The following is a 16,122-nucleotide window of genomic DNA, read 5'->3' on the forward strand; positions in this document are numbered from 1 at the left end:
TTGTGAACTGTCATGCACATCATAAGTGTCATTTTTCAAAATTGGTATGATTTTTAAATATCAGCAATACAAGTTGTGAAGAAACAGGCAAGAAAAATGAGAATACAGAGATTGTTTTAGTTGAATAAATCAGAAGTCATCACTTTGGCCCTAGGCTGTATAGCCAGTGAGTGTGTGTCCATGCAGAACCTGAGCTGGAGTATTGCTAACATACTGTAAGGCCAGACTAGCACTTTCTGAACCTGTTGTCTCCTCTCAGCTCTGATGTCCTACATTGTTTTTCTTCAAATGGATCCATATATTCCATATTTTAAATCCTTCAGAAAGGTGATCTGGAACACAGCATATTGATGCCTTTGCTTATTGGTACATATGCTTTATAGGGACATGCACAAATTCATAACATGTCACCACATGTTTTAGCACCATTTATAGCAACACTGAAACAAATGTTACAACCTTTTATGCACACTATATGTTATTTGTGCATGTCCTTATAAAGCATTATGGCTGTGATTAGAACATCTTGTGTAGCAGTTAGAAAGGGATTATGAAACCATTGTACCGCAACATTCAAATAACGCATTATCATTAAATGTAATTATTGTCAAGTAATAGTAAAGCCATTTGACTTAATACACTTTTATGTCTTCTAGTCGTGTTTTTTTCCTTAGTTGGCTGTGACAACTTTGTCGATTCCTTCCAGGATCTTAAATATCTGGTTCAAATCTCCACAAACCTTTAAATCTCTAGGCTAAAGAGATTAAATTCTCTTATCCCTTCTATTGGTTATATGTTGTTGAATTTAGCCTAGTCTGGAATTTCTTCACCAAAATTGATTTAGAATGCCTTTTTACAGCATTTTTCTGAATTTGAAAATCCTGTATCAAGTCCTGTCAACCCCAGCCAAATATTGTTGCAAAAGAAGAGGAAGGGTATAATGAAGAGCCAATTGTGAAGGGGTAACAAAGTAAATGGCCTCTTTTAAATTATGTTGTGGGGAGCATCACAGTGAGGGAATAAAAGGTGAATTCACTTTCACATTGGGGATCAGATTTTGATTTATACTTTGTGAAGCAAGTTTACAGTTTGCTCCTTACCTTTTCTGTATTTAAAGAGCCCTGGTAATAGAAACAGCAGTTTAGAACCAGTGATTGCTCTACGGTTGCTTGCGAGAATTTTAAACATGTTTCTCGTTCTGCATCACATGCAATGAGAACAAATAACCAGACTGTGACAGTTTGGTAACCCTGGGGACAAATACAGTATATACTTCATATATACATTTCCAGCATGTTCTGTGTCTTGCCTTTTTTGTCATTTGTTTATTAGTTTAATTAAAACAATTTTCTGCTTCTCTCTCTTTCTCTCATATGTCTCTCTTGTACCTTCATGTCTGTCTGTGCAACCCCTCCCCTCCATCCCTCCCCACCCCACAGACCTGTCGTTTGGCCTCCTTGCTGTCGTGGTCATAGTGTGTGGCCTGGCCCTGTTGGGAGTCTTTGTTTTTGTCTTTTGGAAGCTGTGCTGGGTGCCCTGGCGGGACAAGGCTGTGTCGTCCGGCGCTGCTGTTCTGGCCCCCACCTACCCCTCCGGCGGAGGAGGAAACTGTCACAAAGGGAAAATGGCCACGGAAAAGCTGAAGGACTCAGGTGCCATGAACTTCCTGGAGGCGGCAGTGAAGATCAGTCACACTTCGCCAGACATCCCCGCCGAAGTCCAGCTCTCCATGAGAGACCACTTCCTGCGGCGAACTCGCATGCAGCGCCAGACCACTGAGCCAGCCTCTTCCACCAGGTGAGGAACCACCCGACACTCTAACTAACCCTTTTCTCGCAGTATGGAAAACAGCTCTTCCTTTCCGAGATCTAGTAGAGGCAAAATGTAAGAGGTTAAACTACAGTAAAAAACAGTAAAGAAAAGTGATTTTCAACAATATTCAGAAACATTTAAAATTCCAAACAACTGAAACTTCATTAAACTTCATTAATGCACGCATCTATGATAAAAAGACAGGAAAGGATTCTCTATTTTTTTACAGTAGGTTCTCAACTCAGAACCTTGAGTAGAATTGCCAAGTGGCAGAGGGCAGCCACGTTTATATCTTTAAACTTCACAGACACATTTTTCACACACAGAGCCTTTTGGTTTTTTTATGAAGACAGGTCCGTAGGTGTACTATGTTTAGGAATCTTTTATTAGAGCAGTTATATTATTATATTTTATTTTCCCTCAAATAAAATAAAATTAAAAACATACAAATGTGCACCAATTTATAAATACCTAATTTTGCTAGCAGGATGGAGGCTTTCAGACCTTGTTGTTTGTGTGTGGTTGCAGGTGCCTGTTTCTGTTCTGGTATAGAGTCATTTTCATGCTGAAAGTTCACTGGCATCTATTCTGGTCCTGACCATCTAGAGACAAATATCACCCTGGTCTTGCTCCTGTCTCATCTGTAAACTTAAGTTGTGTTTAACCTCTCATTTGTCTCTCATTTGTCCTGGAGGAATTGCCCAAGATCCCTAAGAGATGAGAGAATTAATTGTTGTCAACAGTTAGCATTGTTCTCTCTTTTTTTTACTTTGTTGTTCTGCATTTGCTCTGTATAAACCTTGGTAATGTTTTAAACCTTGGTAATGATAATAGTCTTTGTGTTACTTATTAGGTTTTACTATTGTGCATGAACAGAGGTAATCTGTTTGCTTCTTTAATTATTTATGAAACACATTGTTTAATAGAGGATTATGACATTGTATGTGATTACTTTGGTGGGGCTTTAAAACAAGAAAGATACTAAGGACACCAGAATAACCTGTATTTCATCACTGAATGTGATGATTCCAGATGTTGATTTTTTATGTGAAGAAGCATAAAATATGCTATTTGCCACCACACTTGTGCACTAATAGATCTGGGGGAATTGTTTATAAGGCGGTGACAACCACTGGAAAAATCTGATTATTCACTTTTCTAGTTGCCTCCAACTGGAACAGATTCTTCTAAAACAGTGCCAAACAAAGTGCCAATAACAAATCCCTTCCTTTTTTGTTGGGAAAGGGCCTTATGATCCCTTTGCATTCTCAACAGACCGCAACTTTTTTAGAACCCTCGAAGTTCAGGACTTGGAGACAAAGCACCTCTGGAGGAATATCAATGTTCAAATCTTGTTTATTTATTTTCTCAGTTTTTGTCACGGTGTTGCCGATGCCATTGCTTTTGTAAAAAGGTCCCTTAGCATCGTTTACCTTTCTCTAATTGGGTGCGCACAAATATTTAAAACAAACACAGGAGATGTTTTTTCAATGACTAAGTGTCCCTGTTGATAACCTAATCATCCATCATCCAGTGATTATAGTTTGTTGTTGAAGTCAGCTGCAAAATCTGTTGGTTTTTAACTATATTCAAAGCTGAAAAATGTACTTTTCTGTAACATAGCACATCATTAGACAGAAAGTCATGGCGTAACTAACCTAGATCATGCAGATAAACATGCCAAAAAGGAAAAAAACTGTACGTGTATATTATTCTTTGATTTAGCTGTTTTTGTGTGATGTTGATATTTGTCTACCAACTTATTTGCCCTTTTTGTTTGCTGAACAGCAGGCAATCTCAATCTTTGAGAACTGACATAGTGTACTGTGGTCTAAGACAAAAAGTCTCTCACCACTCGGCTCGGCTCTCGGCTCTCAGAACTCGGCTCTCACCACCCTGACAGCCAGGTGGGCATGCAATTATAACATAATTACTAGCAGCTTCTTAATAGAAGCAGCTACTGTATATCAGATGCTCACAGGGATTTCTCCACGTTCACGTCCCCAAAACTAAATGTAAGGAGGTCTGTCAGGGGGTACAGAAAATGCTAGATCTGCACATTGTCAAAGAGAGTAAAGGCCTCTTGTCCAGACCTCTTGCTCTTGTCCCCAAACCTGACAGAAACTTGTGTTTCTGCAAAAACTTCAGGAATCTGAAAGACAAGTCACGGATTGATGCCTACCACATACCCCGGGTAGATGAACTTTAGGAGAGGACATGTACGGTGAAGTACCTGCCTGGATTTAACCAAAGGCTATTGGCAAATGCCAAGCCCAAGACATTTTTTTTACTCCCTTAGATCTATAGAACTTTACAAGATGTTATCTTTTGGCCTCCACTGAGCTCCAGCCACCTTCCAGAGTTTAATGGACCGATTATTGAGAATGCACCTCTCTTAAGCTTCAGCCCACTTCAGCGACCTACTGATTTTCTGCAAAGACTGGGACTGTCACCTGGAACACTGTCAGTCTGTACTCACCTCTGTAGCAAAAGAAGGCTTGCATATAAACCCAGCAAAAAGCCGGTTTGGATTTTCCTTGACCCACTATCTGGGTTACATGGTGGGGGGTGGGGGGAGTTGTCCTCAGGTCTACTAGGTAAAAGCCATCTGTGACTGGCCAGTACCCAGGACATAAACTCAGGTGAGGTTCTTCTTGGGCCTGGTTGGTTATTACTGCAGGTTCATCCCTCTGTTCATGGACTGAGCAGCCCTGCTTTCTGAGGTAATGCTGTACTCGGCCTGAAGATGCTGTGCTGGACTCCAGAGTCCATGAAGGCATTCACTGACTTAAAGGTGGCACTTTATGAGGATCCAGTGCTCAGGGTACTGGATTCTTGGAGGCTATTCTTTCTCCAAATGGATGCCTCTAAGAGGGAACTTGGTTCCCAGGTGTTTAAAGGTGTTGAGCATCCTGTCCTGTATCTCAGCTGCAAGCTCCTTTTGAGGGAAGGAAACCATGTGGTCATGGAGAAAGAGTGTCTTGCAGTGAATTGGGCCATTAAGACTCTGTGGTACTAATTGCTCAGTATGGAATTTACCTTGGTGACAGACCATACCCTGCTCACCTGGATGAAGGCCAACAAGGAAAAGAACGCCTGGTTGACTCACCGGTTCCTTACTCTTCAGCGCTAGAGGTTTGGGGTGGAAATCCAAACTGGTCTGGCACACAGGAATGCCGATGCCCTCTCCAGAGTCCACTGTCAGGCTGCTTAAAGACAACTTGTTTGAGTTCGGGGAGAAAGGATATGTGGCATAGCAGAGATCTTTTCCATCCAAAACTCAACCAGTCACCGCTAGAGGGCCCACAAAGACAAGCAATGTGGCTAACCTCCCTGACAGCCAGATGGGCATGCAATAAAAAAATAATTGCCAGCAGCTGCTCCTCTTAAAAGGAGCAGCTATGTCAGATGCCTCCACAGTTGTTGTGGAACCTCACTGTTCAGTTAAGGCACAACTTTCTCCTTATAGAGAGAAAACTTTCATAGCCGAGCATTTACACTTATTGTTAAAATAAAAAATACTTACACAGTGATCCCCCGCAGGTGTTTTATATTGAGATATAATAATAATAATTTAATAAACTTTATTTTATATAGCACCTTTAAAGGTGGCTTCTCAAAGCACTTTACAGGATGACAACAACAATAAATAAGAAGAATACACAAGATAGAACACAATTACAATATATAGAGGAGACCGTGGATGGTGGTACTAAGAAAAGCAAAGGGTTGAAGAATGGAACCAGTTAAGTAAAGGCTTTTCTGAAGAAGAGGGTTTTGAGTCTGGATTTGAAGGAGTTTAGAGAAGGTGACTCTCTGATATCCTTGGGGAGAGAGTTCCTGCGCTTGGGGGCATAACAGGAGAAGGCCCTGTCACCTGTAGGCATCCTCTCACGATTCACCAATAAATGTAGGGGTTTTGTGCATTTACTGGGACAATTATTATTGTAGCAGTAAGTCACAAAATGATTCTTTGATGGGTATTAGAAAACCGACCTTGCGGGATAACAGCAACGCAAACACATGGATACTAATACACGAGAATACATTTATTAATACATAAAATGTGCAGAAAAATAACATACCTTATCAGTGAGGGTTAGAAGAATACAAAAGGTAAATATTAAATCACGAAGAGTTACAAACCAAGAGGGACATACATTCAGTATACCATTCATTTAGGCCCTTTCGTAAATGAACTTGGATTACAACTTCTACACTAGATACTCAAAAGCAAGTACATCACTCATAGGAATTAAATTGATATCAACAGGCGTTGAGGTAACAATTGAATTCTCAAGCTGTAATGCAGAATGTTGAATACTCATTCTATCTGTGTGGATTCAGATCTCCTGCGGACACAAAAGAACAGTGGCAGGCTGTTGCTGTGTCCAATTGGCGTTCTCTGGCCCGGTGCCAGGCAGTGTTGGTTCGGCGTGAGGGAAATGGGAGAGATTCCTGCTGCGACGCTGGTAGTAGGCTCTCTGAAGACCGGGTGTTAGTTCTGGCTTTACTAGCAGAGTTTCTGCACATGAGAAAAGTGACTGCGCGTCCAAGCAGGTCACACTCTTTACACAGGAAGAAGATTGGTTCGTTCCTGATGTAGCGCTAGTTCTGAATACTGATATTCAGCTGTCCACAGTTCTGACCGTAGTTCACTTGTTGATCAGGCTTGCTGCTAGGCTAACCTTGGGTGGATCCTTTGGTTACATGCTGGCAACCTCCGTTCCGGAGGAGCTCTGTGCTGCCTGTTTTACCTGGAGGAACTATGGTCGTTCATTGGTTGAAAGTTTCGTGGGCATTCGAGACCCACGTGGGGTTACCCTGCCCTACCAGTTCCTGACTGGCTGAGGATGAGTAACAATGCTCTCTGACCTTAGGGTTGTAAACAACTTGGGATGAGACTCTCCCTTGGAATCTCCGGGACAGTAAGGCACCAGAGATGACCATTTATTAGGGTTGCTGAAGAATCTCAGCACTGGGGAGTTGTTCCTTATCTGGAAACTCTATCAGCTAGAAAAACAATTAAATGTGAACCAAATGGAATGACCTCTCTGTATCCAGCACCACTGAGTTGAAGGAGAGAGGGACTTGCAAGGGAGCAGCAAACTTAATTCCTGTATTTTTAATAAGCCTTGCCATTACACACCCCTACAATGTAGAGGGGCCTTGGGGACAGTAAGGAGAGCAGAATTAGAAGAGCGAAGGTTGCGAGGTGGGGAGTAGGGCGATAAGAGTTCAGACAGGTACTGAGGTGCCAAGTCATGCAGAGCCTTATAGGTGAGCATGAGGATTTAAAAGTCTACATGGAATTTGAACTGAAGCCAGTGCAAGGACTCCAGGATAGGAGTAAAAATAATTAATAATAATTGCTTACACTTATATAGCGCTTTTCTGGACATTCCACTCAAAGGTAATGGGGACTCCCCTCCACCGCCACCAATGTGCAGCATCCACCTGGATGATGCGACGGCAGCCATAGTCCACCAGAACTCTCACCACACATCTATCAGTAGGGAGGAGAGCTATCAGTAGGGAGGAGAGCAGAGTAATGTAGCCAATTATTAGGAGGCCATGATTGGTAAGGGCCAACGGGAAATTTGGCCAGGACGCCGGTTACACCCCTATTCTTTTCGAGAAACGCCCTGGGATTTTTAATGACCACAGAGAGTCAGGACCTCGGTTTTACGTCTCATCTGAAAGATGGCGCCTGTTTACAGTATAGTGTCCCCGTCACTATACTGGGGCATTAGGACCCACATGAGCCGCAGGGTGAGCACCCCCTGCTGGCCCCACTAACACCTCTTCCAGCAGCAACCTTAGTTTTTCCCAGGAGGTCCCCCATCCAGGTACTGACCAGGCTCACACCTGCTTAGCTTCAGTGAGTTGCCAGTTGTGAGTTGCAGGGTGATATGGCTGCTGGCAATAACTAATGTGAGCACTTGCACTAGACCTGGTCAGGATTCTGGCAGCTGAATTTTGTTCAGAGTAGATTTAGATACCCCAGTGAGTAGAGCATTACAGTAGTCAATTTGAGAGAACACAAATGTGTTGACCAGCTTTTCAGCCACAGTTAGTGATAGCATAGGGCGTAGTCTAGCGATATTTCTGAGGTGAAAAAAAGACGTTTTGACAGTATGCTGCACATGTGGGTTGAATGTTAAGCCAGAATCGAATATAACCCCAAGGTTTTTCAATTTTGATTGAATATTGAGTGTAAAGGAGGTTATAAGCTTAGAGAAGATGTTCCCAGCACTATCACAGAACATACAATAAATAGATGGAGAAATATAAATCCATTTGTATGATCTCAAAGAGAAGTTGGGTTGTTACTTAATTTTGTATGTTTAGTATTCGTTAACTGCTGAACATCCACAGAACCTTATCACTCATAACTGCAACAATTTCAGAACATTATTATCAGTAAATCTTTTTTGGGTTCAAGTCTATACCTGGAATGCTATCTGTATGGAGTTTGTCTGTTCTCCCTATGTTCGCATGGGTTTCCTTTGGGTGCTCTCCTCCCACAGTCCAAAGACATACTGGCAGGTTAAATGGGTTTTGGGAAAATTGGCCCATGTGTGAGTGATTGTGTATTTGTCTGTGTGTGCCCTGCAATGGATTAGTGTCCCATCCAATGTGGACACTACCTTGCACCCATTGCTTGGCAGGAAAGGCTCCAGCACTCCCACAACCCTTTATTGGAAGAAGTAATGTGAAATTTAATGGATTTTGCAGAACATATAACAGTTTGCAGGTTTCTAATAAATGTGCACTGGGACTCCAGGCTGGCTGTCATGTCCTTATCTTACAAGAAAGTCATTTTTAAAGGAACAGCATGAGGATATGTTTTTTCCTGCTTGAATGTTGTCATATAAGGTTGAACCCACGGGAAGGGCTGTGAGTGAATTCCCAAGACTTGATCAGTGTAGCACTTTAAAGTCAGGTTACCATCAACTGCTGTAAGCACACTTCTGTGGTGACTAGACACTCCTGTCCAGGCTATCACACTTGATTGATGATCAATTAATCTTGGAGAGGTTTCATGACTCATGGTCTCACAGATCATGCTATTTTTGTGCTTATGAGTTTACTCAGACATGCAAGACATTACGTAATAATCAGTTGAGTAATAATCAGTGGTAAGTGCATTTACAGAGGCTTTGAATTTGACTTTGATGAACTATTAATGTTTTATTATCCAAAAAACTGCCTAGATGTTTATGGTATATTGTAATGCTAATGTATTGAACAGAATTCACTAGCACTCAGGGGAGAAAACACTCCATCAGCTTCTGTGTTATGTTTCACATGAATGATTTTTTGCTGTTAGATTTCATTCCTTCAAACCCCTTTCACATATTGAACTTTAAATATCAAGATTAGTATAGACAGAGAAATTGGACAATAGGATGCCATTATTACCAGAAAATATAGTTTACTGTCTGCTTTCTCTTTTGTCTACCAAAATAATTTTGTATAATGTTAGACGTGCAAGCCTTATTGTAACTATTTTCAAAATTGATTTACAGTACTGGATATTTCTGGATGTTTAACTTCAACAGGTTATTAAATAAATATCAAGTATCTCACTTACCCACTTGCCTACCACTGATACAATTAACAAATATTACTACAGAATTAATTCCAAAATTGGCCTAATGCTTTTAGTTCTCAGGGTAGCTCTTATGTTGAAGGATTCTTTGATGTTATTAATTTCAGTTAAAAGAGTAGTTTAATCAATTACCAAGGTAAAACTGCCAATTGGTTTTGTCTGTATTCAGCTGAAACTCATGATATGAATATGTCCAACTCTCACAACCATGTAATTTTTAAAAATCAAAATGATTGAAAATAATGAACACAGAACTGTGCACGACTATTCATATTTTGTAGAATTCAGTGGAATAGTCTTTTCACTGTATTAGCAGAGCAGTTAGCTACACCTGTCACTTTTTCTCGTTTTTTTAACATACTGTACATAAGTATTTTTTTTTATTCTACATACTGTAGGTACTGTGGGTTAAATCATTAAACAAATAAAGATAATTTTACCACATAACAATATTACATTTTACTCAATGTAGGGAAAAAAGGACCTGACCTAACTCTGTAAAGGTCAAAAAAGAGCCAACAGAATCACCCCTGGAGCTGAAGGAAACGGGGTAAAATCCAAAGACTTAAAAGAACCCCTCCTCTGCAGCCTGTAACAGAGATGACTGTACTGAGATTGACTTTGGTATTTAAAATTCTGAAAAAAAATTAGAATCTTCTTCAACCTTGACAGAGAAACTAAGCCTGCAGGACAAAAATGAAACTTAAGGGCAAATGGTTTTCAGACAGAAAATAACATTATTATACTGTGTTGTAAGTTGCAAATAAAATACCTAATATTTTTTGAAAAAGTGATTCACTGGGATCCTTAGCAAAATAATTTGAGGATTGTCTCAGACCAGTAATCCAACAACAAAGACTTGAAATCTCTCTTTTCTTTGTAACTATTCTTGTCTTCTCACAAGAATGATGTATTAACTATCCTGGTGTTTCCTCAATACAATATATAATTAAATTTAAAAGTCAGAAATGCAAGACTTTTTTGGAAATAAAAAAAACTGTTTTTCAAAACTGTACAGATCTAATGGAAGAAGGGAGTTTCTACAACATACTTTACTATAAAAATGATTAATAGGGTAATGTAATAATGTACAGGTAAGAATAAGACCATATTGCCTGTGAGTACATTACACGAGCAAGTGCAGACTACAAAATAAATTGAAGTTTGTGTGTTAGACTTCGAAGCAAAAAGACTGTACAAGTAAAAGCAACCACAACCAGTTAGGTGAAGAATTATATACAGTAACTGGGATTGCACTCTGATCTGTAGTATGTGGTCTCTATGTGCACTGCAGTCAATGTTTCTAGCAGTTTATATACAGTAGGTTGGCATGTGGAGGCAGTTGACAAGATCTCTGGATGTAGTTTTAATACCGTAGGTATGTTTGTTACAAAGCTGGCCAGTGACACGACAATTTTAATGTTTACTGTTTAATTTCTAAGGGTTCCACCATTGGAGTGAATGGAAGATACAGATACAGGATGCAGGGAGGTATACTGTAGTGGGTAGCTCATTAGAACTGGTAACTGGCAGGTTGTGGGTTTGAGTCCCTGCTGCAGATACTGTTGTATCCTTGAACTACAAACTTTAGCCCTGTTGGTCCAGTCTGTCCAGCTTCATAAACAGGGACTAGCATTGCCTGGGGATAATCCCATCGATGGACTGGCTTCCAATCCTGGCAGGGTCTTGTGTTCTGTAGTTCTCTTATCACTATGGAAACAAGGATGAGCTGTGGCCTCATGAGCAGCTGTGTCTCTGCTATGGACGATACCTTTACTTATACGAAGCAGGAGAGCAAAAGGAGCTTACAAGTTGGCAGTCAGCATGACAAGAGAATATGGACGAAGACACCAGGGGTCAGTGGTGTAGGAAAGAAGTCAAAAAAGGAGACTTTAATGGGAACAAAAGACAGAAGTGTTGATTTAGAGATGTGTGGAAAAGAATATATGACTTGAACAGCAAAAAAGGGTGATAAATATTTTCTCTACTTTTCTTGGTTGTTTTTTTTATTATTTTCCAGAAGGCTGTGGAATTTGTACAGATTAGAAAAAGCAACAGTTCACACACTAATCTTTCATATCCTCCTCGGAGTAGGATGTTCTCTACTCTCTGTGAAATACTATTTATCCACAGCTATGCATTATCTCGGACTCTACTGAATTTAACCATTAATCTTTCATGACTCACTATCTATAAAAATGCTTAGAAATCTAGTCAGATCATACCATATGTTCAGCACTGTAATAGAAATATTATGCACATGAAATACCATTCAGCTGATCTTGCTTGTTTGGTTGCTAGTGTATTTTTAATCTACAGTAATACTCACTAAGCAGTAGTGATGGTTCTTTGTGAATACAATTCCAGAATAGAGTTTGGCAGTGTTGTCACATGCACCCAAAACCCTCTGTGTAGAGAAGAGTTTATTTTTCACAAGTGAAACTCACATTTAATTTCCATTCCTGTTATCTTCTCCTGGTTTCCATTGTGACTATAAGGTAGGGGTCTGGGCTGACATTGTCTATCCCTTTCAGGAGTTTGAATTTCTCAATCAAATCTCCACCAGGGGTGTGTGTGGACAACAGTTAATAATCATTGCTGAAAGGTAAAGACACAGGATTGTCCTAAATTAAATGTTGATTTAAATAATTGCAATGGCAAAGTATTTTTAATCCAAAAGTTTTTAAAAATGTCTTACATATTCTAAAGTTTTGCTTCATTTGGCATACATATAGAATAATACATTAATTGCAAGTGATCTGACTTTTTTATATTGATATTTTATATATTTTATATTTTATAGTTTATATTGATAAAGAAATCAGTTCATAACTAAATCTCCTGAGAAACTGAGCCAGTCAAAATTTTGTAAAAAAAACTGGGGTGGGTCCTGTAGACCAGATGTTACAGGTTGGAATGGCTGAATCAGTAGCTGACCATTGTTAGGGTCTCAGCACAGCTGGCACTGAGCCACTGAGGCTGGGTGGGTTTGTGTTGGCCAGAGAGTCCTCAGACTGCATGAAAGAGTGATCCCTTGGATCAGCCATGAACTCATGGTCTTGAGGTGCTGTTGGTGAGAGTTGCACAGTTCTGCCAGCAGATAGAAGATCAGCAAGTTTTCACTGTAGAACTCGCACTGTAATAATAAACACATGATTTGGAGGGTGAATGTTTCTAAGGAAAGCCTACACTATCTTCATCCATCCTTCTGTGGTGGTTCAAGGTTTTTTTGGGGGGTGGAGGTGAGGGCACAGCTGGGGTATATTAATAAATGTGGAGTAACAGTTAAGTCTTTGGACTTAGAACTGGAAAGGTCAGGGTTCAAATCCTCAGTATTACTCTGTTATTGTATTCCTGAGCAAGGCACTATGCTTCGATTATAAGGACCTTGTTTCAATAAATTGCTTAACTACGTACTGTAAATTAGTTAAAAAAAAGCTGCTTTGGATAAAAGTGTCAGTCACAAAATTAATTCTAAAATGAAAAATAATGGCTCTGTCACCATACACACAAAGTACAGATGTCTACATATTTTCATTATTTTTACATTAATAATAATTAGAAGCAAGTGAAGTTACAAGGTAAAAGGGGGGTGGGGGGAGGGGGTGCTGTATTGTGATAGCAGCAATAAACTAAGATGCAGTCTAGGGTTTTTATATTAGAAGATACAGTATCTACCTGGAATGGATTTTTTTTCTGTAGGTGGATAGGTGGTCTACCTAAGTAAAAAGGCAGTGATTCTTCCAGAGGATTCCATTACTAATTTAACGTGACATGGTGAACATTGCATAATGAAGATGAATCAAAGAGGTGGATTCAAACTTTTGTTATTAAATGGCAGATACAGAAGTAGAATTATGACATGTTTGTATAAAATGTGATAGATCTATGACTTCATAACTTGTCCTACACATTGAATATGTGATATGATGTATTTCTGAGTATTTTTTAAAATTTGATCCATAAAACATCTGATAATCATTTAAAATACACAATTTAATTGTAAACATAAATTTGATATTGTGTCTGCTATTGAACAGTACACTAAATGCAGATATGCCTCTTTTTAATAGTTCCCACTACAGAAAAGTATAAATAAATCTTTGCAAACTATTTTTTCTGTAATCTTTCAATAGGGTCTGAAATTCCTATGTAATGAGTTCTCAAACGCATTGAAATATTTAGTGCATTGCATAAGTTTCAGTTTGTAAATTGTGTCCTTAAACAGACTGCAGTGCTGTGATTGGCTGCTAAGGATGTTTCCTGTTCTCTGTTTAGGCACAATTCATTTAAGAGGCATCTCCCAAGACAGATGCATGTATCAAGCCTGGACCTTGGCACAGACCTTCTGCATGTCGATGAACAGCCAACAAGTATAGGACGCATCAAACCAGAGCTTTACAAGCAGAAGTCTGTGGAGGCCGAGGACTCTTCCAAGAACAGTGCTAAGACATGTGGCAAGATCAACTTTTCCCTCATGTATGACTACGAGAACGAGTCCCTTGTTGTGAACATCCTCAAAGCCTTTGACCTTCCTGCTAAGGATCTCTGTGGCAGTTCGGACCCCTACGTCAAGATTTACTTGCTTCCTGACCGCAAGCGCAAGTTCCAGACCCGAGTCCACCGCAAGACCCTCAACCCAACGTTTGACGAGTCCTTCCAGTTCCCGGTACCATACGAGGAGCTGAGCTGCCGGAAGCTTCACCTGAGCGTCTTTGATTTCGACCGCTTCTCTCGCCACGACATGATCGGGGAAGTAATACTGGAGAACCTCTTTGAGGCATCAGACCTTTCAAGAGAGACATCGATCTGGAAAGACATCCAGTATGCCACGACGGTAAGGTGGCCCTGTGATTCTGCTTGCTTGTTTTTCTGCTCAGGTGATTTGGTAGAGATTTTGTTAACTGCATTCACTTTGTCTATTTGAACCAAAATGTTCTGTGGTAGTTGAAAGGAAGATAGGCAATATTGTCACCTAGAAAATGTACATAAGAAAGATTGCAAGCAAGATTTAACCCATCTAGCCTCTCTCACCAGGGTCTTAAACAGCATTACTGAATAGCTGATTCTATACTCCCATAAGCCTTTGTGTAAAGAAGTGCCCATAGTTCATGTTACACTCTGATTCTGAAGAAGTGCACTGGGTTGACTTTGTTAATGCCTTTGACCATTTTAAATACTTGAAACAGGTCCTCTCATTGTCTGCTCTGTCCATGGCTAAAGTAATGCAGTTCTTTTAGGCTATCAATGCAGAGGATGAATGTGTTTTAAATTCAGGAAGAATCTGGTTGTATCTCCTCTGGACTGATTTCATACAAGCAATTTTTATAATATGATTGTTACAAAACTGCAACATTATTATAAATGTGGTCTTAGTTCCGCATTGAACAATTTTAACTTAACATTTCCTGATTTAAATTCTAAGCTTTCAACTACATATCATAAAATTCTTCTTGCTTTATTTATTTCTTCCCCACATTCTTTTGAAGATGTAAATGATATTGTCACGATTATAGTTCCCCCTCCTTAAGGGTGCTCCAGCCCGTTCACGTGAGACTTTATTCTATGCACCTGCTCCCTATTCCCAGCCCACCTTAAAAGCCAGGCGCTGACGCTCATCCGGGCTCTGCATCTGATTTCCATATCGTGCGAGTCCTGGACCAGGAAGCGCCTGGTCCCGTTAAGGTTTTAACCTCTGTTCCCGTTCCTGTTCCCCATCCGCCGGTTCCAACCCGGCCTTCGTGGTTTTTTAATCCTTCTTCTGATGGATCTCCTGGTTTTGGATTTACCCTTGCGTTTTGGATTTTCCCTAAGGATTACTCTCGGATTGTTTGCCTCGGCCACACCTCCCCCGTGCACCAGCGCACCTTGGACACGCCCCCCTGTCTTCAGCCCCGTTTTCCTGCATGACGTTTCCCTAGTGTTCCCCCACTCCGTCGGACTGTGTCGTCCGCATAGGGTCCGGAAAGAACTGTTCGTTACAGATATGTCATCATGAACACCTCTTCTAGATCAGCATTCCCTAATTTGTGTTTTTAGCTAAAGTTTTTACTTGCTGCATGAAATCCACAAGTGAATTTGCTTGACATTATTGATTTTTGTTCTTTAAGACATTCAGGCAAAATCTTTAAAACTCTGCTAAGTAAGCATCTTCAAGGTGTCAGCATATGTTGGATTCTTAATCAGCTATTCAGCAACGAGAGGTATTTATAAGGAAGGGAATTTTATCTTTTTTTTCTGTCTGCCAAAAGAAGCAGCCCATAATAAAGTAAGTTGCTGGGGTACAATGTGTCAAGATGTTGTATATAGTGATGCCTAAAGATAAGATCACTTTTTCTTGTATTAGGAATTTGTCTTTTCACATACTCCAACTTGCTCTCCATGAGACACACAGACAGGGAGTGAAGCTTGGGGTCAGAGCACAGGGTCAGCCATTTATATGGTGCCCCTGGAGCAGCTGGGGTTAAGGGCCTTGCTCAGGGGCCTAACGGAGTAGGATTCCTCTACCAGCTGCAGGATATGAAGCAGCAACCTTTCAGCCACAGGCAGAGATCCTTAGCCACAGAGCCACCACAGGAACAGTAGACATGTTACACACCTGTTTAAAAATGATCATTTTGATTGTTTTGCATTAGGAATTAATGCAGGTCACAGCATCCAAGAAGAACTCATTTTGTAGCTCAGCTTTGGCGGCA

General features: G+C 40.3%; 1 protein-coding gene across 2 annotated transcripts in view; it reads left to right on the forward strand.

The window, feature by feature from the left end:
- Positions 1-16,122, forward strand: part of LOC102691924 (synaptotagmin-6) — a 95,150-nt gene that overhangs the window by 61,542 nt on the left and 17,486 nt on the right. For both annotated transcript variants that reach the window (XM_015342318.2, XM_015342320.2), the window contains 2 exons: positions 1,440-1,797; positions 13,706-14,264. In XM_015342318.2, coding sequence (XP_015197804.1) covers positions 1,440-1,797; positions 13,706-14,264 — 917 coding nt within the window. The remainder of the gene's footprint in view (positions 1-1,439; positions 1,798-13,705; positions 14,265-16,122) is intronic.

Source organism: Lepisosteus oculatus, chromosome 5, assembly GCF_040954835.1.
Source record: "Lepisosteus oculatus isolate fLepOcu1 chromosome 5, fLepOcu1.hap2, whole genome shotgun sequence".
In the NCBI taxonomy this organism is placed as follows: Eukaryota; Metazoa; Chordata; class Actinopteri; order Semionotiformes; family Lepisosteidae; genus Lepisosteus; species Lepisosteus oculatus.